This window comes from Limanda limanda, chromosome 6, assembly GCF_963576545.1.
Source record: "Limanda limanda chromosome 6, fLimLim1.1, whole genome shotgun sequence".
In the NCBI taxonomy this organism is placed as follows: Eukaryota; Metazoa; Chordata; class Actinopteri; order Pleuronectiformes; family Pleuronectidae; genus Limanda; species Limanda limanda.
The window spans coordinates 5,721,803-5,742,567 of NC_083641.1; the positions used below are offsets into that span (position 1 = coordinate 5,721,803).

At 42.3% G+C, this 20,765-nt stretch overlaps 1 protein-coding gene across 4 annotated transcripts in view; it reads left to right on the top strand.

The window, feature by feature from the left end:
* Nucleotides 1–17,440, top strand: part of ankrd13b (ankyrin repeat domain 13B) — a 46,237-nt gene extending 28,797 nt beyond the window's left edge. The window contains exons 6-16 of one of the 4 annotated variants that reach the window (XM_061073582.1): nt 725–965; nt 3,906–3,972; nt 6,062–6,143; nt 8,144–8,208; nt 9,093–9,095; nt 10,413–10,549; nt 11,793–11,950; nt 12,528–12,722; nt 13,854–14,017; nt 15,822–15,898; nt 17,239–17,440. In XM_061073582.1, the coding sequence (XP_060929565.1) occupies nt 725–965; nt 3,906–3,972; nt 6,062–6,143; nt 8,144–8,208; nt 9,093–9,095; nt 10,413–10,549; nt 11,793–11,950; nt 12,528–12,722; nt 13,854–14,017; nt 15,822–15,898; nt 17,239–17,440 (1,391 nt within the window). Of the gene's footprint in view, nt 1–724; nt 966–3,905; nt 3,973–6,061; nt 6,144–8,143; nt 8,209–9,092; nt 9,096–10,412; nt 10,550–11,792; nt 11,951–12,527; nt 12,735–13,853; nt 14,018–15,821; nt 15,899–17,238 lie in introns of all 4 variants that reach the window. The other 3 variants (XM_061073583.1, XM_061073584.1, XM_061073581.1) reach the window with 3 other exon arrangements.
* The last annotated feature ends 3,325 nt before the right edge of the window (nt 17,441–20,765 follow it).

Here is a 20,765-nt window from a genome sequence, read left to right on the forward strand (position 1 = left end):
ATTTAAAGTAACAGTTTCACATTATAGAAAATATATATTTTTTTTTTCTTTCAGGGAGTTTGAGTAAATGAGAGGACTTAGAATGATCACATATAATCCAACACACACAACCCATGTAAAATCAATACATGTTGTATTCTACCTCTGTACCGAAAAAAAGAAGAAAAATAATTCTGAAGTAGCTCCAGAGCTTTAATACAGAACCTGACTACAGAACATTCCAAACCGGCAGGTTTAGAACCGGCAGTGCACCAGTAGTAATAATACAATTATGGGCTGAAAGTGCATAAGTAAACAGTGTACGAGAGCAATGTTGCAGTTTGCATTCTGCTGTTATGATATTGTACATGATGAGGTACACAGGCTTCAGATGAAAAATATGTTATGGAAAATTCACAGAAACTGGTGCAGGTGTGACTGAACCTTTTCTTCCCTGGAGGATCCGGATCCTGCCACAGCTCTCTTCAGCTACTGGGTCCTCTTTGCATTGATTTGCCCAGTTCTTCCTTTATTTTTATCTTTCTTCTGCAGACCATTTTAAATTATTCCTTTTCTTCTGACCTTTGTGACTACATTTTTGAATAAGCATAAGGCCATCCCTCACTCTATTACTTTATTATGGACCTTTTCTTTTTCCCTGTCCATTTGCAGCATCCACAATCTCTTGTCATCGTCTTTTCTAACTATTCTTTACATATTCTGTATACCATCTCTTGTCTCCCAGACTCCAGTGCAGAAGTGATGGAGGTTGACCATGACAGGCAGCTGGTGTACTGTGAGACCCTGTGTGTCTCATCTCTCACAGCACTTTCACCCGGCCGGGGGAACGGAGGCGCCTGCAGCAGCAATGCAGCCAGTTTGGGTCTGCTGGGGGCGGTGCAGCCCAGCGATGAGCAGGTAGCAACCAGGCTGTCTGCACCTGTGGTGACCACTCAGCTGGACACCCGCAACATCGCCTTCGAGAGGTAAGACACATCTCTCACTCATAAATACAGTCAGTAAGACTTAGGCTGTAAATCAAGCAATCTCTAATGTCTCTTCATGAAACTTTAGCACCATAAAACAAATTTAGAATTAAAAAAGGAAAATTCGTACACACTTGCTATGCATCTATGATCCTATTTATTATTTATTGATCTATTTTTCTGTGATGCGTCATAAAATATAAAACATAAGCAGGTGCGTTCACAGCGAACACGACGAGACGCACCATTACATTCTAATCAGAGAACTAGGGCTTCCTCCTAGTCCCACCATTTTGTGCTATTATATAACAATCAGAGATAAACAGCTATTTCTCCTCCCTCACTCGCTTCGCTGCAGAATTCGGCCACAGGACCAAGATTTTCATGTCGTCCATCTTTATATACAGTCTCTTTGGTTTGTTTTTAACTCTGCATAGCTTTATATACAAAAAACAAACCTATATGACACAGGAGACGAGAGGAACAACAAAAACAAAAAAAAACGTTGGCTATACACACTCTGGGGTTTTGCTGCCACTTGCATATATTGTCTTAAACAGTCAGTAGCTCATGATGGCTTTTGCTGCTAAAATTAGCTACTTTAACTAGTGTTGTGAAACAGACTTTAATCAGTGTCTATATTGAGACACTCTGTTTCAGCATTAAGCATTTAACACTTGTAGTTTCTATGTTTTCTGTGGTCTTTTTGGTACCTGACCAGGGGCTAGATGCAAATTAGCCTTCTTAGCTTGCTCTTGCTCATTTGCATTTTTCCTCTTATCTGTTGTAGAGAGGACAGCACATTCCGTGACAAAATTAATATAATCACGCTAAATTATTATTTTGTCATTTTCTTTGTCACATGAGCAGCTATAATGCAACACTCACACTTGCTCCCTTGGTGCCACTGCACTAACTAAAAACAAGTCCACTCTTCATCATGTCTGTCCTACGTGCACTGGTTGGCAATAAATGTCTAAAAAGCTGAAAAAGATGTCAGGAGTGAACATCAGTCAAAGTCAGTGGTGCAGGACATGCCATTTCTCTCTGACTCCCGGTGTAAACCTAAAAGTAGACAGAACATATAGGTATTGATCAACAGAATCAGTATGCAACATATTCAGTACTGAAAACATAGTACAACATAGTATATGCAGTCATAAGGCACACGTTGTGGAGGTAGTGAGGAACAAATTATCTTCAGGCTGTGTGAATCAGACTCATACCACTTTACAAAAAACTGGTCGAGGACAAAACTCATCTTATTCTGGTCAGGAGGTGAGATAAGACTGATGTGACAGAAAGAGAGAGGGGGATGGCGTTTTGGACAAAGAGGGATGGAGAGAAGAAAATGGTTTAAGAGGAAGGTGAATAGGGGATTGGAGAAAAAACAGGATTGAGGGAGAGTTTTGGAGGAAAAGAAATGAGAGAGAGAGAGATGAGAAGGGAAAAGAAGACATGCAGTGAGAAACAGCGAGAGAAAGATGAATGGGACTCGAGAAGAGGTGGGATAAAATACTATATGTGAGCCAAAACACTGATGGTTAGAGATGCAGGGACAGGAAGTGAATGTTAACAGATAAAAAGAAGTGAGTGAAGAAGAGGAGAATGACTCACAGTGGGCATGGAGAGGGGGGGGTGCAATCATCTCCCTGTCAGACGTGTACCTCAGTGTCACCTCTGTGCCTTTTCCTTGCTCAGCACATCTTTCTACATGCCAATAATCTATTTATGAGTCTTTACAGCGAACCACTTTGTCAACGACCCTGGCAGCACATCCACCTCTGGAGTTAACACGTCTTTACACAGACAAGCACAAAAATGATAGCACTGCAGTTCTGCAGTGTTAGGGTTGGGTACAAAGTACAAAGTTTAGAACCCTTAAAAAATCGAGACATAACTTTACGTGAGCATCTATGACCCCGCTAATGGCCTGAAACTCTACTGCACCCACTAGGGATGATGAGATGCCTGTTCAAGAAGTTTCCTATTATTATGAATCGATATGCTCGGTCATGAAACAAAAATAATAATTGGATTGTTTATAGCACACACCAATCGAACAGTAAGCACAACCTGGGCAATTTGGGGTTCAGTATGTTGCCCATGAACCTTTATAATGCTGGTGATCAAACAAACAACCTTCTGGAAAGTGAACAACCCTCTCTACCTCCGGAGCCACAGCCATGTTAGAGGATTACCTAATTAGTACAAACCATCCCAAGGAGGGAGCCAATCGCAGCTGATATTTGGTGAGACCTGGGGTACATCCTGAACAGATCGCCAGAAACATAAACAGAGACAAACAGCGATTCAGAATCACAGTCTTCAATTAACCTAACCTCAACCTGCATGTCTGTGGACTGAGGGAGGAGAGACCTTTGCAAATATGGGGAGAACATGCATTGTCCTCACAGAGAGACCCTGGCTGATCTGGGATTCGACCCAGTAACCATCCTGCTGTGAGACGACATTGCTTACCACCCACCACCGAATACCACTTTTTTCAAATGGTAATTTAAAATTTGGTAAAAATACCTAATGTTGGTTCGGAAATTGTACTAGTTCAAAAGTATAGGGGCCTATATAAGGGGGAAACACTCACTGCCTGTTGTGTGGTCCAGAAGGAGTTGTGATGTAAATGCATCATGTAGATGGGATATGCCTCACTAATTTCTGGGCAGACTTACTAATTACAAACTGAACAGATGATCTACTAACAACAAACAGAGACAATGGCTGCAATGTTTACATGCTGTATATTTTATAACGGAAAAGCCAGATCCCTGTGACTCGCAGCCTTAGGGGACTGTGTGTCATGTTAATGGTTTTCCTCCCTGGTACATTGCTTGGTTCAGGGTGATTATCCACACCAAATGTGATTGAAAGTGGAACAGAGTGGAGCACACTGATCTGACATGTGTTGAATCTGTGTTGCAGGAACAGGACGGGTATCCTGGGCTGGAGAAGTGAGAAGACTGAAACAGTGAATGGATATGAAACCAAGGTAGAGAACCCGGCTGCTGCGGCAGCTGATCTGTCACAGTGTCCAGAGAAAACACTGCTGTCACACATTAGTTTGATATTTCCTGAAAGTCCACTTCACTTGAAAAGTTTAACTTCCAGAATAAATCACTCCCCAAAGTTATTTTAAAACCACGACTGTATATTCAAGAACATTGCCTTCTACATTTTGAAATTATGACAGATGGAATTCGGGAAAACCTGTCATTTTAAGATGATACAACAATTATGCACAAATGCTTTAACCTCAGATCAGGAAAATTTATCAGTACGCCAAACACCAGATCTCAAATGTAGTTTAAAAACAGGTCCATCTATCATAAGCACTTGCATTGCTTTGACCCCATTTGTTTTCTTTGACCCCCTGGAGGGATCGATTGGAGACAAGTGTCAGACACACAGGACCATCTGTCTCTGGTGGTTTAAAAGCACTTCAGACGGGATCGGCTCTGAAATACTGCTGCCTGGAAAGCATCTATTTTCTGCATCATTGATTTAGAGCATCAAACATAAAAAGACAAATCTTGTGTAGGGGGTCTCCTCCCGGAGACTTTTTACCTCCTCCTTTCCCTCGTCTGTCTCCCAGTGTAAACTCAGAATCAGTATCTTGCTAAATTTTTTAGCAGTATTTTCTTTTTATGGTCACTAGTGAGGAATCATTGTTCAGTACTGTGGACTGTAACTTAAAGACGTTGGCCTGTATTCTGCAGACATTAGTGGTGTAATGTTCATTCAATTCATGGCTTGGTGTATTTGCTTTTATGGTCACACGTCTGCTCACTGATCATTTGAAGAGTAAAAATGAAGGCACGCTCAAAGCAATATGATGCATTTAAATTGCAGCTACAAAATAAGTTTGATGGTTCACTGACTTGGAACATGGAGAATGCCGGTATCTCTTTTCACTCCCACTCCCTGAACGTCTGTTCTCGCTATTTGTACGTTACTCTGGTGAATCCATCTCCTGTGAGAAGTGTGCAACTGACTGAAAGTCGCAACTTATATTGTCCAGCAAGTTCAAGAGTGAGGCCGAACTATAGATCCCAGAAAAAATCCTGAGGGCCCTTTCACACCTTCTTTTCAGTTTAGTCCACATCAAAATAACAAGAGTGAAAGATGGACCACAGTCCGGACCAATCAACCAAAAGTTTGTCCGACCAAAAGAGATGGTCTCTGTTTGGATGAAACTGAACCATGGTTTGGTTAATTTGCAAAAACATTTATTTGGGTGTGTTTACTATGCACTTTATTAAAAAGTTAGAAAATACATCAGCCTAATAGACAACATCGGATGCACAAGTACAGGTAGGCGTAGACCACAGGACGTACATATGTCACACAAAACTTCATTGAACCTCACATTTGGTTGCAGGAGGCCCTTTTGCTCAGTTAAAGTGACAGCATTGCTTTAATATTTACATTTGCTCGATGAGTCAGTATCACTTCTTTGCCGCCATCAATCACCTACAGTATCTTTATGTGTCCTGTGTATTGTTTGTACTCAACATTGTTGTTTCGCTCTTTAAGACTTAAATTACTTTTCCACATTTTCTGAGAACTGCTTGTAATCACAAGACAGAAGTGATGTATCACTTCTATTTTGGCTCTCAAGATGTAGACCCCACCATAATCCCAGCGCTAAAACATTGTTTGGTGGAATTTATTTTAATTTGCTTTCTATCTGTGGTAAGTGTTGACAGAACTTGTTATAAAACACTACCCCTCCCAAATCCAAAACATGTTACAGAGATTTCTGAGTTTTATAGCAGTTTTCTGATTATAGAGGTCGAGCAGGGAGTTTGACCTCTCTGGGGTCGCACTGAGTTACATCACGATGTATGAAAACATTACTTTACAATTCCATGCTGAAAAAAAGTGTGGCAGCAAAAAATAGCCAAATACTATCAATCTACATTGATGTCATGCTACAGTTTAAAAGAAAACGCATTCAACAGTACAATGTGTATTTTATTTTCAACATAGAAGTCAATGTTATTTAATATTTAGGACTATAAGTCAGTTGAATAATCCTGTGAGAAGTGGGAAGGAAGTAAAGCCTGAGTCTCTTTCAGGTTTATGCTGCATCCAACGTGGAGCTGATCACCAGGACCAGAACTGACCATCTGTCCGACCAGAACAAGAACAAGACTAAAGGTGAGTCGCCTTATTTCACTACTCTACTGCAGCTCCATCAAGCATTTCTTCATGTGGAGCAGCTGAATTCTCCATCATCATCTCTGTGCCACAACTTCTCTGATTAAAGACTCACTGATCCTCCCTCTCTTCACCTGAACTCAGTGAGCTCACCACAAGGCTCCAGCCTACAGGCGGCAACGTTCACTCACTGGCTCCTTCTCGTGTTCTGGTTCAGATCGTATATCAAACAGGATTATCATTCCTCCCTCTTCAAGCTGTCGCTGTCAGCCAGGATCATCTCTCTCATGCTCCTCTGAGAGTTTCACGTCCCTAAGTCCCAATCACCATCTGCACTTTGCTAATAGCCAGGAGAGAGGTGTTCTGAGAAGCGCTACATATAATACGTAGATACATAGAATTCTTCCTCGTCATTAGTCAGTCCTCCTCAACCAATTCTACAAAATACTGTCACTTTGTGCTGGACCTTGTGTGCAGAGTTTTTTCTAAACAGTATATAATGCAGAGTTAAGTAACTTTGTGTTTATCCTACCTGGTTAATCTGCTGTGAACACTTTATAGTCAATGTTTTCCATCGAATGAAACTGAATTACGATTCACGTGTTTGGTTTATATATATATATGTTTGAATAATTTACTGAGCTGATGTTATGTTTTTATGGATGCGCTCTGTTAAACAACCAACACACTGGTCGGACTCAATTCTTTCATAAAAGATCTGTAATTCTGCTTGGTACAAAGCAGTACAGCAGCGAAACCAATTTGCTTTTACTTTGAAGAGGAAGTGATTCTATTATTATTGCTACCCTGACAGATCCACAGGAACCTATGAATGTCTGTATCAGTCCAATATGTTGAAATTAAAATGATTAAATTATCAAGATCTTTGTGGAATTAGTAGGTAGATATACATAATGACTCCAAGAGCAAATCATTAGGCCAAAGTCAAAATGTGGACTACACCACCGACACCAGCAGTAATTAATGAGCCTTCATCACTCTTCACTTCGTGGTTGTTGAGGACGACCGAAGCACCAGAGCTGTCTGAAAACACAAACCACTAATAAGCTACTCATATTACTTCTCTGCTCACATCTCTCATTTCTAACTGAGCAGCCGCTCCTTTAATGTGGGTTCCTTAAAAAGACACTGAAATATTATGTCCTCAGTCTGCTTCTTACTGTGAATGATGGCTCCTGCATGAGAGCAGCTCTGATTTCATTTCCAGTGACATATTTCAGTTTCTTCTCTCTGCTCTCCTCACTGGAGAGAATATATTTCCTACACACAGTCCCTGTCTTTATGGAGTAGATTTCAGAATTGTTATATTTTTATAAATAATACAATTAAAGTTTGATTGTTGCTCATTTTGTTATAATTTTTAACGTTATTGAGAATTACTTACAATATTGCAGCCTAGTTTTCAGGGATGTCAGGATCCAACCAGAAAAGTGTGGAGCTTGAAGGACTCTTGCGAGTACCTGTTATTTTTTTCAATCACTTTGTTGTTTCGTGTTTAACTCCAGAAGCTTTAACTCCAGAGATTTCTGTTTCTGTAAGCATAAACAGTCCAACTGTGACAGCTTTGATTTCTCACATTCATCTTTATGCACTCTTACACTGTGTTTCACTGACTATTTTGAATAATGTTCACGCTTCACATAAAACAAAAAAACATTAAGTTTTGTACAAAGTGGCTTTGCTTATTTCAGCTCACTGTCTTGGCAGATGCAAAACCACAGCACAAAAGATTGAGTTCATTAAATAAGTTTGCTTGAGCAAACAAACAAGAGTATTATGAGACAGTTGCAGCTGAGATTCCCGAAGCGATTCTTCATCATCTCATTCACAAATATGTGACAACTCTTTAAGGTTTAAGTAATCAGTATTGTACATAAGCCTGAGTTTTTAAAACCCATACGAACAGGACTTAATTCGCACTTTATTGTGTAACAGCTAAATTCCCTCAGCCTAGCTCATCACTGTGTGTCTCTGAGCAGGTGGGAAGACGCCACTGCAGAACTTCCTCGGTATCGCTGAGCAACACATGGGCCCAAACAACGGGGTGAGTCCAGCTGTTATCTGAAGATCTTTCATTTCAGTGTTGGGGATGTCCACAGTCTATTGTGATTTTGGCACATTCGCTCTGACTAAAAGATAAACCTATTCGATTTTGGGGCTGGGGGGGGTCAAAGGTCAAGGTCCCATTCCAATGAATGTGAAATATGATGAATGCCCCAAATAAATGTATTTTCCTCTTGCACAATCCACTTGGACTCAATAATGACCTGACTACAATTTATCTGAAAACATGTTTCTTCTTGTGAATGTGGTATCTTAGACTAAGAGCACCTCATGGGAAGCTCACATGTTTCCTTGGACTCATGGATTAGGAAATGACATCCAGAAAATTAATGTAGATGAAAACTGCACAGGTCGGCAGACACACACACCCACAGTGCGGTATTTTTCACTTTCTTTATCGTTGTGAGCATTGATGGATATTTCAGGGATTTGATTGAATTTTTCTAACTGATATCTATGAGTGTGTGCAATTTGGTGCAACCTGATTTAATCAAATCTGACTGTTGAGCCTTGGTGGAGGTATGCTTTCTGTTGAGAGCCATTCTAGTGTTTAAATACAAGGGATTTTTTCAGGGGAATGAGAAAATGTCAAAAACAATTCAAATCTGATTTTAAAAAGTTAAGAGATTTGGAAGGTATGAGGGTTCTCAACTGAAAAAAGTGGCGTGTTTTGCTGCTATGAGCTACAGTATAGTGGACACTATCCAATTGAGAGTAGCCATCATAGTGACAATAGTAATAAGCATCAACAATGTGACCAATGAGAGGGAATTATCCCGTCCAGTCTCTGCATCCTATCCCTCCCCTCTGCAGATGGACACTGAGTGTATGAATCAGGCTGAGTTCACTGTGTCAACAGGAGAGCATGTCTGCAGAGTAAAACATCCACTCCAGCCTGCTCTCAAATATTGATTATGTTTTGGTTGATTTGTCTCTGCTGGTGAACATCTATGACTCATACCTGCTTCCTACACTTCCTTCTGTATTCTGACTTTCCACTCTTTCCCCCCTTGTTGTCCCCTCTGCTCTTTACAATCTTCTCCCTTCTCGCTCTCTCTGCTCAGATTTTTGTGTAAACCAGTTTTGTAATTGGTTCCAGTTTTGACAAAATCTACATTTTAAAATGGGCCATTGATGATTACCTGCAACCTTCAGGAAAATAAAGTATTTTGCAGCCCGTACCTCTTTCGGTAATGACGTCTTACTTTTAACAGATTTAATAAAGTCACACAACAGTTGACAAGTGAGTAATTAATTAGTTCTGGAACCCAAGAGAAAAACTGCTTTGTCATTTGTTCTCGAATTGGAGCTGAAGTGTAAATCTTTCTCCTTCACCGTGCCGTTAAAAATGTCAGTATAGGAAAGCCTTGAAATCCCAGTGGGAGCCGAGATGTTTTTTCTGTTACACAGCAGAGAATAATAGTTTTAAAAGCCGGAAATCTTTGCTCTTTGTAAAGTAAATTGCACATCACTGGTTGTGTTGGGGAGGTGCAGTTCACTGGAGCCAGAAAAAGAAGTCAGACAAGAAGAACATTTTTAGACAGTAAATTAGACAGATTTGCCGTTTCTGTTTGAAAGAAAATCAGGAAATCCAATCTCCTGCAGCAAAAACAGGTCAACACTGTATAACAGGGACTAAACCTTAGCTTGAGGAACCTGGATTAAAACAAAGATCTGAGCAAAAACAAAATGGTGCTTTCACTTGGAAAACTCATGAGAACTCCACCTCAATTTGGAACTATTGAACTATTAAAAAAGTAAATGGCGCTTTTCTAGCTTCAAATACACTCATTGTAAAATACTTTTACAGCAAAACTGTCTTCCCACATCTCCCACTGAAGTGAGCACCACAGGAGCTACTGTCAAAATACAGATGATCCACAGAGGACGGACAAAATCTTAACTTGACTTACAAATATGGTTGGAATGTATCAAAAATGTCGGATAGGGGTGGTGTCCAAAAAACATCAAGAGGCAGGGTCCATAAACATACCTTAGTCAGAAACTCAAACACTATAAACACAACAACAAGGAAAACTCGGAAACTAATGACACAAATGGAAACAACACATCCTATTATATTGACAAACAATCCTCTCCTGTGCAGATTTTATTTCACTATATGAGATGTGCTTGTAGAAGGAATGTTGAATGTTAATTCTGTTCATTGTTTACTATCTGCAGGCCCTGGTCACCCAGATGTCGACTCCTGCGTTGACCAACCCTGCGGCACTGACTGCCGAGGAGTACTTCAACCCCGGCCTGTCACCGACTCAGAGGGACATCGGCCACCAGTGCCAGCTCACCACCAAGACCCAGAGGTGACAGCGACTGACAGGGAAACAGACAAGCAGCCGTGCAAACAGTGAAGTCGCCCTCCAAGCAGGCCGCCAAGTGCCAGGGCAGCCGGGGCCGACAGACGCACAATAGGCAGACACATGCACACACACGCACACACACACACACACTTATACATACACACATACACAGGCAGAGTATAATCAGCCATCCATGACAGCTGACCACCAAGATCCTAAAATGAAAGTGTGATTCACACATAAGAGTCTTTCACTAACACACACACATTATGAGGACACTCATTTGGCATAATGCATTCCCCATCCCCTAACCCTAAAACCTCAACCCCCAAGCTGCCGTTAAAAAGTGGTTCAGAAATTAAGGACCCACCAAAATATATCAAAATGTTGTCACTCTGCAAGTTCTTGGCTCAAATGGTCCTAATGGCTGTACCAGTAAACCCACACACTCCCACTTCAGGAGTAGCTTTTTTACAAAGCTGGTAAAGTGGCAGCGACAGACTGTCACTGACAGTCTGTCGCTGCAGTATATCACAAATCTCTGGCACGATGACTCATGACAAATCGTTTTTATGTCAGGATTTTACAAAAAGAAACAAAACAACATTAAGCCGAAGAAACCCTCAGTGTTCTTTTAAAACGTGAAGTCAAAGAAGGATTTAAAAACTGCCTGGGGTCTCCAAATCAAATGACTGGATTATTTTTGAAGCATCTGTTTGAAATGTTATTTTTGTAGCGTAGCTAATTATAATGCTTTTCGATGTTTTACCCATGAATCACATTCAGGATTTGAGTATCATACGTTATAACTCACAGATCTGAGTTGTGACGTTGTATCTCTTTCACCAGCCAACACCAGCCGTCTGGTCATCTGCCCTGTGTTTGTCTGACTGGCCATTGACCTGTCTGTCAGTTTCATTGCTCTGTAGCTCTTAATACAGAGTGGCAGATGAGGAGGAAGTCTTTGAGGTTGCAGAGCTGCCTCTCAATCCTGTCTTCATTATCTGACAAGTTAAAATATAAGCATTGATTGGCCTCATTGTGAACACGCCTCAGCAGCTTGTGTACAGTCTGTGTTGGCTGATGTGATCAATGTCTTTTGTGTACCTCTGGCCAAAAGAACTAACTCCTTAAGTGACACCACAAGTTGTTATATTGAAAGTTGGGAATCATATATGATGAAGCTCACCAATAATCTCTTCCTGCATTACTGCCCAGTATGTTGACTGCATGTGTTTGTCTCCAGGTTTAAAGCCAAGCTGTGGCTGTGCGAGTCCCATCCTCTGTCCCTGGCAGAACAAGTGGCGCCCATCATCGATCTGATGGCCATCTCCAACGCCCTGTTCGCCAAGCTGCGTGACTTCATCATGCTGCGCCTGCCGCCTGGCTTCCCAGTCAAGATCGGTGAGCGCCGGGGAGAGCAAGAGGGATGGAGGGAAGGAGGCTGTGAAAGGAGGTTTATAAACAGGGATTAAGGGAAAGAGAGGTGGACAAACAGACATTAGAGAAGATTGCAAGCTCGATTGATGAATCGCTCATAACTCAGACCAAAGCCCAACAGTCCCCTCATATTCAATCAAGCTGCACCAAATTTCACAAACTCATAGATATCAGTTCCCTTAATATGACTTCAAGATCCATGAATTATTCCCTGGGAAATCGTTAAAAAATGTCAAAAAAGGCCAAATATCTCAATGTTAAAGAAAGGGATAACAAAGATTCCTGGATCCGCCCCCTGATGCGGATCAGCAACAAAATTTACTGAGCCATTCCACATGCTTTACCAAATTCCATGGTGATCCTGCTAACAACCAAACAAATCAAGCAACACACAATTGGACAGGGTTGAAAACATAAGCCCCTTGGCAGATAAGAGCATGCATTGTTAACTGGATGAGGAGACAGGTAGAAAGACGCAGGGTACAGACCACTGGATTTACAATGTCCTCTTCCTCGTCTGCTTGGTCTCCACTCCCTGCAGAGATCCCTCTTTACCACATCCTGAACGCCAGGATCACGTTCAGCAACCTGAACGGCTGTGAGGAGGGGACGGGGGTCCGTGCTGACAACGAAGTGGGCGTGGACGGGGACGGGCAGAGAGACATCCCCAGGACAGACACACCGTCTCCTGGCAGCGACTCCTCCAGCGTCTCCAGCTCCAGCTCCAGCTCCACAAGTGAGAGCACACGCCCACACGGTTCTGATGTATCCCACATCTCTTCTGACATCTTCTTCCTCAGCTGAAGAATAGGTCTCCACTGTAGAACTCGACACATTGTTGATTTTGGTTTCAACTAGGGTTGCAAAATTCCGGGAATATTCAAAGTTGGAAACTTTCCATGGGAATTAACGGGAATATACTGGAATTAACGGGAATAAACTGGAAATGTTGTGGGTAATTTATACTAACTGTATTTACCTTGTCATATAAAGACATAAATATAAACATTTTGTTTTGTCATAGGCTGATTTGAGCCCTGAGGAAACTTTGGGCACTTGACTATATGCTTCTGCATCCTTGTGTCATTCTTAACATAGGTCTTAGCACAGTATTTGCAAATGTACACAGCCTTTCCTTCTACATTGGATGGGGTGAAATGCCTCCACACATGAGATAGTGCACGTGGCATTGTTCTGTAGAATAAGATAAGAAAAAAGTTTGTAAAAAAACACTAATGCAATGCCAGAGATATAAATAGTTTTTTTTCTTGAAAATTCCCAAAATTCCCGAGCTAAACTTCCCATGGAAAGTATCAGGAAAGTTTCCGAAAATGTACCATAAACTTTCCGCCTCTTTGCAACCCTATTTTCAACACACTCTTGTTGTAAATCTTCACTTCATCCGGGCAATGCCTCAGATAATTGAGTTTACGGTTGCTTGATAAAGTTATGAGCAGTGTTTATCACAGGCTCAGACGGCAAGGTTATGTCGTCCGTGTTGTGTGTAAAATGATGACTTACACTTTCATCGTCCTATCACTTGATCACAATCCCAGCAGCCATATTTACACCTGCAACCATGCAGAGGGGAAGACTATTTACCGTGCTGCTGCTCAGAAGGAAATCCTGTTTGTTATCTTGCTGAAGTAGCATGTCTTCAGTTATTTACACACCGCTGAGTAGTGGATTTATTATGGCAACAACAGTGTGGAGGGAAAATGAGCAATTGCAGCTTTTTTGCAGTCAGGATTTCTCTTTCCTCTTTCCTTATCCCTCGCTTCTCCTTTAGCCCGTTGTCGTCTACTGCACTTTGAGATAACACTCCTTCCCCACTCTTGCCCTTTGCCTTCCCCCCTGTGTTGTGTAGTGTCGTGTCGAGCCGGAGAGATTCCCCCATGTGTGTTCGAGCCCCCGCCTGGATACACCATGCTAGGTGGCAAACAGAGAGACAGCATGAGGGAGGAGGAGGAAGACCTGCTGCAGTTCGCCATACAGCAGAGTCTGCTGGAGGCCGGCTCCGAGTACGACCAGGTGGGCTGGTGCTCCTGAGGGGATTAGCTTCAGCTCGGAAATTAAAGACAGCTTGAAACAAAATTTTGTTTAAAGGGATAGTTCACCCAGAAATGAAAATTCAGTCATTATCTTCTCACCACTACGCCGATGGAGAGGGGGCTGAAGTGTTGGATTCCACAAAACACTTTTGGAGTTTCAGTTGTGAACAGTGTTGGAGCAGAATCAACAACTGAAGTTACTGGTGACCAAATATTCAGAGGTTTGAAGAGAGAAAAACAGAAAAAAATGTACATGCCTCCATGCTGCTCGTGTGGTGTCATCCAAGTATCTGCAAGAACAGATATCCATCAAAAAAGAATTGAAACTAGTTAAGCCACTTCTGGTGGACTAACACTTTACCCCTGAGACTCCAGAAGTGTTTTGTGGACTCAATCACCTCACCCATCCCTGCATCGGCATAGTGATGGGTAGATGATTGTTGGAATTTTCATTTTTCTTTCAACTATTCCTTTAATGGATAGCTCATCGAGTCTCACCCTCTTGGGTCGTTATGTCAAGCTTTCTGTTCTCACCTGGCATAAAGGTAATTTTCTAAATTGATGGTGCCATTCATTGTAATGTTTGCAACGTTCAAGGCCTTGATTTCAGACAGAATCAGGCTTCTCTTTCAGGCTGAAGGCTTCTGATTTTGTCAACGGTCACTGGCAGATTTAATCGGGTAGCTAATGTTGTCTCCATGAGTTAGTCCCTTAACTTTCTTCTGTCGTTTTTGGATTTGGAAAGTTTAGAAAGAAAAGATACTGACCTCTAAATGCCTGTAAACGATAGATTAAAAATGACAATGTCACAAATGATATCTGAACACTAGCACTCAGCAGAGCGCATACCTCAGTCCACGTAGCTGTACCCAATTTCACACACTTCTAGATAGGAACCGCTAAATATGCCTGATTGTTTCCATCAAGATCCATGGATTGTTCCCTGGAAAATCAGTGCAAATGTCAAAAAAACTTGCAATGTTAAAGAAAATGATGAATCTGGATCTGCACCAATCTTCAAAAGTGATGGAAGGGGCCAGGCATACAGCAAGAGCCTGAAACATAATAATAATTATAAATATATTGTGCTTCACACTTAAAAAACACAAGTAAAAGAGTAAAAATAACTTTAAAACAAAATAGGCATAAAAGAACACACTTGACAGACAATTTAGCATGATCGTGCATAAAAATAATAAAAACAAGAATTTAGTCAAATCAGGCAAAACTGTACGTATGTTTTTGATTCAGAGGAAGCTACCGGCTCAGCCGTGTTTCTTCAGGCAGGATGTTCCAGAGCCTCAGAGCTCTTATTTCAAAAGCTCTGTCCCTCTAAAGTCCCTGCATCCTGCTGCCAAGAGACCATCACAGGGTCTGAGGTCCTCGGGCAGTTGCCTTCTTTGCCCAGTTCCTTATTCGGCCTGCGTCCGGAACTGTATTTAATATTTGATATGCATTTAAATGTACTTAAAAACATGCTCAATCACAGGAGAGTTGTTTAAGCTCCTATCAACAGCAGCATCAGTTATTCATATTGAGTGTGTGTACTTCTGCTTATGTGGTTTACAGTTCAGTCAGTTCATAACTCAGAATGAAGCCGGCTGCCTGTCTCTGAGCTGCATGTGTGTGTCTGAGACGTACTTTACAAACTTTACCAGGAAACAGCCTGTAGGGAGGGAGGATTCCTATTTCACCTGCCTCATCATTTCTCTGTCTCTCTATACATCTGCCCTTCCTGTGCTAGCTCTCTTACTTCCTGTGCGGCCTCTCCTTTGTGTGTGTAGGTGACCATCTGGGAGGCGTTGACCAACAGCAAGCCAGGGTCACACACCCTGTCCTGTGACCCGAGTCGTCTCGACAGGTAAGACTTCAAAAATCTTAGTCTCATTTGGCGTTCCCCTGTCTTCTCCTTCTGTGTTTTGTTTTCATCTGCTCGGTCTTCATTTCTTTGTCCTTCATCCAAAATGAAACTCCTGTTTGATGACTGAACCAACCAGGGGCTGCACAAAGAGTTGGATGAAAGGGACAATTGTTTAAAATATAAAAATCTTTATCGTGAACCTTTAAAAAGAGAAAACCATAAATCGTCATGAGAGTCAGGACAAAGGCGATAGGAGCTGCTGTCCCTTCAGCCTCATTGTCTCCGACTTCCTCTCACTTCTGTTAAGTATTGTTATTCTTCAGTGTCTTGAATCCTTCCATTGTGTTTTTTCCATCTTGTCGCTCTCTCCTGCCATCCCTGAGTCACATCCTGTATTCCTGTCCCTCCCCCCCGACTCTAATCTCCTATCCATCCTGCTGTTCTCTCGTCTGCTATCCACTGCTCAACTTCAAATGTGTGTGTGCACTTGTTTTTGTTACCTCTTGAGGTCCTGCACAAACACTGATCTCGTCTGGACCAGTAAACCTCATGCAGACCAAAGCCTGGTCCTGATGAGGCAGAGCGTCACTTCTCAGCTCCTGGCTAAGATCTGGTTATTATTGAGATAAGGTTGTTGGTTATGCTGCCCACAATGAATTGGAGTCAGTGCAGAGTCCTAACAAGGATAGCTGCACACGTCTCTCTCTCTCTGTGTGTGTGTGTGTGTGTGTGTATGACAGAGAGAGAGAGATTTTCTTGCTCTCACAGTCCACAGTACTGCTGTTGACTGCTGTTGTCACAAGCACCTAACACCACTTTATAGCGCATCCTGATCTTTTTTCTTTTCTCTGTTTTAATGCAAATATTGGAAAGAGTTGTCAAGGTGTTTAAAGGTGTAATAGCTCTGAATCCATAAATCGAAATTAAAAAATGTAGCTCAGATAAAACACATGAGGTGCTAATGGGAAAATGCTGGAACACTCAAGAGGAGACGAGATAAGGTGTCTCAGAACAAGAGGAAATACAGAGACTGAACAGGTGAAAGGACTCAAGGAGGGGCAGGACATCAATGGAGGGGAGGAAGTGGTTTTCCATGTGGTCTGTGTCTTTCGCTCTCCACACCGACTTTACCTGCGACAAGCAAAGTGTGCTCAAACGGGATTGGTCAAACCAGAGACGGGAACTAGAAGAAAAGTGCACACACAGAATGTGTTTATAGAGAAGCATGATTTAGAATGGGTGCCCATACATTTTATATAACGTCCACACATATGAATTCTTTCAGTCGTGGATCAGTTTTTTTAAACCCGTCTTCTTCTTTCTCCTTTCCCCCACACCAGGACTCCCCAGCACAAGCCCCGCCCCCCCACCAGCCTGTCCTCCACGCCCTCCAAGAAGCAGTCGACCAACTGCAGCTATGGCGAGCAGCTGCGCATCGCCATGGAGATCTCGGCCCGGGAGCTGGAAGAAGCGGAGCTGCGGCGGCGGCAGGAGGAGGAGGAGCTGCAGCGCATCATCCGGCTGTCGCTCATGGACAAATGAGAGGGGTGTGGCCCAGGGGGGGGCGGAAGAGGGTGGGACAGTGGCAGGTGTCAGAAGGGAGGGGTCTGGAGCATGGAGTCATGGGAGAAAAAGGGAAGTATAGGCAATTTTAAATCTTTAAGCACATCTTGTAAGTGGCTGGAAACAATCAGTCTTAGTGGCTTGGCAGTTCTCTCCCATCACCTCAGCCAGACCTCTCTCCCAGGAAGCCATACAGTGACCCAGCTGTCCCACGGCCTCAGGCAGCCAAGAGAGGGACGCCTTGTTCCCTCCGTCTGAGGCCACATGGTTCTTTTCTTGACCAGTGCCAGTTTACAACCAACAATACATCAAGTACATAATTTTAAGAATGCCTCCTCGGATGAGTGAGTTGTGTTTGCAGGTCTGTGTGTGTGTATTTCAAAACCAGCTCAGCACAGGGGTCAACAGGGACCTCACCTCCTGCCCTGTTAATGTAGTGTGTTAGGCCGCCTCTGTGCTCCAGCACCAACACACACTCACTGAGTCGTGAGTTTTTAGGTCCTCACTACGAGGAGTCGGGGGAGAGGTGGTGTGGAGAACACTGTCAGCTTCTTCATTTAAGGTCGGTCAAGTTGAGTAGAATGATGACAAACTTCCTTCGTTTATACTAAAAGACGAATCGAGAACAAAAATGGACATTTCCTTTTTTTTTATTTGCACAAATTTCAGATGTACTGTACTTAGCTTGTGGGTGGATCACATATATGACTGTTAATGGATGTAGACGATGAGTTTGAGCACAAAGAATAAACTCAGGCCGGCTCTAGTTATGGCCTGACGTTAGACTTTCAGGAGCACAGATATGACGAGATGTGTGTGATAACTGTTCTAGTATGTGACTGCGGAGGACTCTGTGTGTGTAATCCAAACAATAAAGGGACAATGCTTTGTCAGTAGATCATGGAGAAGATGAGTTAGTGAAGGAGATGCTGTATATTTGCATCTTCTCACCTGACATGAGTGGACCATTCCTCTGTTTGTGTGTCGTCACGTTTACAGTGTGTGTACAATATTTCAGCATGGTCTGCACCCAAGTGAGGTTGAGCTTTTTTGTCCAGCCTGGAGACCTGCAATATTCACTTCAATTAATATTTAAGTTGTATAGCGAACAACATTCATTATCTACATAGTAAGGATGAGACTGTACAATATTCAAAGAGTCAAAGTTCACACAATGAGCAGAACTTTGACGAATGTGGTGAGAAAACAACTCTTAACCTCCAATAGGACCAGACTCTGACTGGTCAGAAGAGTTGGGCGCCCATCTGCCTGGACCGGTGGGGGAGAGCAGAGAAAAATGGGGGAGAGAGGAGAGGTGGGTGGAAAAGAGGGGAGGGAAAGAGAGGGGAAGAGAAGGAGATTTTCTAACCTCCATATCCCACTGGTTATTATAATGAAAATAATAAGAGTGATATTTATAATAATGATAATTGTTGACTAGTATCAGATCTAGATCCTGCAGCTCTGGAGAGGGAAGGAGAACAAAGAAAGAAAGTTACTGACATGTAGTAATGTGATAGATACATGGGGCCAGAGAGAGAGAGAGAGGTGCTCAGTGCATGATGGGAGTTCCGTGAGCAGTCTAGGCCTAAAGAAGCAAAAGGTCTTAAGTTTAACCTTACATGTAGAGTCAGAGAGGTTTTACTCCACGTCGAAAGCTCACCAAAAACAAGCTGGGAGCAAAAAATGTAAAATCACACCAAACAAGAAAAAAATTTGGCAAGATTAAAGCTCTCATAGTTGTGACTGTGTTGTTACTATTGCAGGGCTCAAGGCTGCCTAACACTGAGAAACATGTTTAGTTTCAAAAGACGGGAGGAGAGGAGCAGCTTGTTCCTGCTTCGTTTTTATATTATTTCAATGAAAGAAATGCAAAACTTTCACACGACAATATCAGCACAAACTGAGGAGAACCACCTCTGCCTCCTCTATTATTTAAGCTTGCCTGGTTGATAAGAAAAATATATTTTCTTTTCTTTTTTTTTACTTTTTAAAAAAAAAATGTTGGAGAAATGAGACAGTCAGATGTTTTCATGGTGAATACTTGGAAGTGACCTCAGATAATGATTCAAATAAAGAGACTTCTTCTCGAGCAGCAGTCTACGAGTGGGTTACTTTTTCTTTCCTTAATCCTTTTTCAAATTACAGGCAGCTTTCACATGCTTTAATTCCCTTGACAACCCCCCCCCCCCCCCGAACACCACCACCCCTCACACTGCTACTTTCTCACTCTGGAACTTCATCTCTGGTCCTCTTCAGTTGAAGGTGACAAAAGCAATTAATATCTCAGGAGATATGAAAGCTGCAGCGTCAGTCAGCGCCACAGAGGGCCGCTCTGTTTTCAGCAGCTCCCGCCTCCATCATCCTCCTGTGACATGGATTCTCAGCCAGATCCAAGGGTTTTCTTTTCTCTTTTTTTTGTGCCTGTAGTTATTTTAGGCTTGACGGCGAGGAAAAGGACAGCTTACAGATTCTAAACCCCTCTAAGAATTACAACTCCCATCACCCAGGCTGCTTTCACAGAGGGGGAGTGGGAAGTGTAAAAATGAAATTACTTTCTACGTGAATCAGCCCCCGGAGCCGACTCAGTCCAACTTTATGTATCACATCGGGATGGAGGAAGCACTGGGCTGTGTGTGTGTGTGTGTGTGAGGGGAGTTTGCAAAAAGCCACAAACATAAAAACATGATGTTTGTGTTAGAGATGCTGAGAGCATCAGCATGCAAAGAGAAGGACGTCAGCCATTGAACTCAGGGAAGACAGTCAATCCAAACGTCTCTGCTGCCTCACTGTTTCAACTACTGCCCTTTTCATGATGGTTCAATTTGGTCTTTCTTCTTTCATCTGCTCAGTCTTTTTGGTCTTTAAATGTTATTCTCTGTCGGTCACTGCTGTAATATGATCTGTGAGTGTGTGTGTGTGACAGCAGGATAACCGGTGGCCTACAACTCACTCTTTAATTACCCACATGAAACACTAGGTAAAATGTCAGCCTGAAATAAACTGCATCGAGCACCGCTGGAGATCATTTCCCCCAGGAGACGGGACCGACTTGATCAAAGGCTCAGTAACGCATTTAAAAATGACAAGTGGAAAGTATTTCTGTTAACCCAGAGGTTTGGAGGATTTGCAGTAATATGTGTTTACCATAGATTGCATATAAAGATGCTAACACACATTTTTACTGCATTTTACTCATTTACAAACCTTCTCTATTCCCTATTTAAAGCCAGCAGGTGGCAGTAAAGTCAACAAAACGTTTTGATATAAGAAAAGTAATGTTTGTGAGATGAAAACAAGAAAA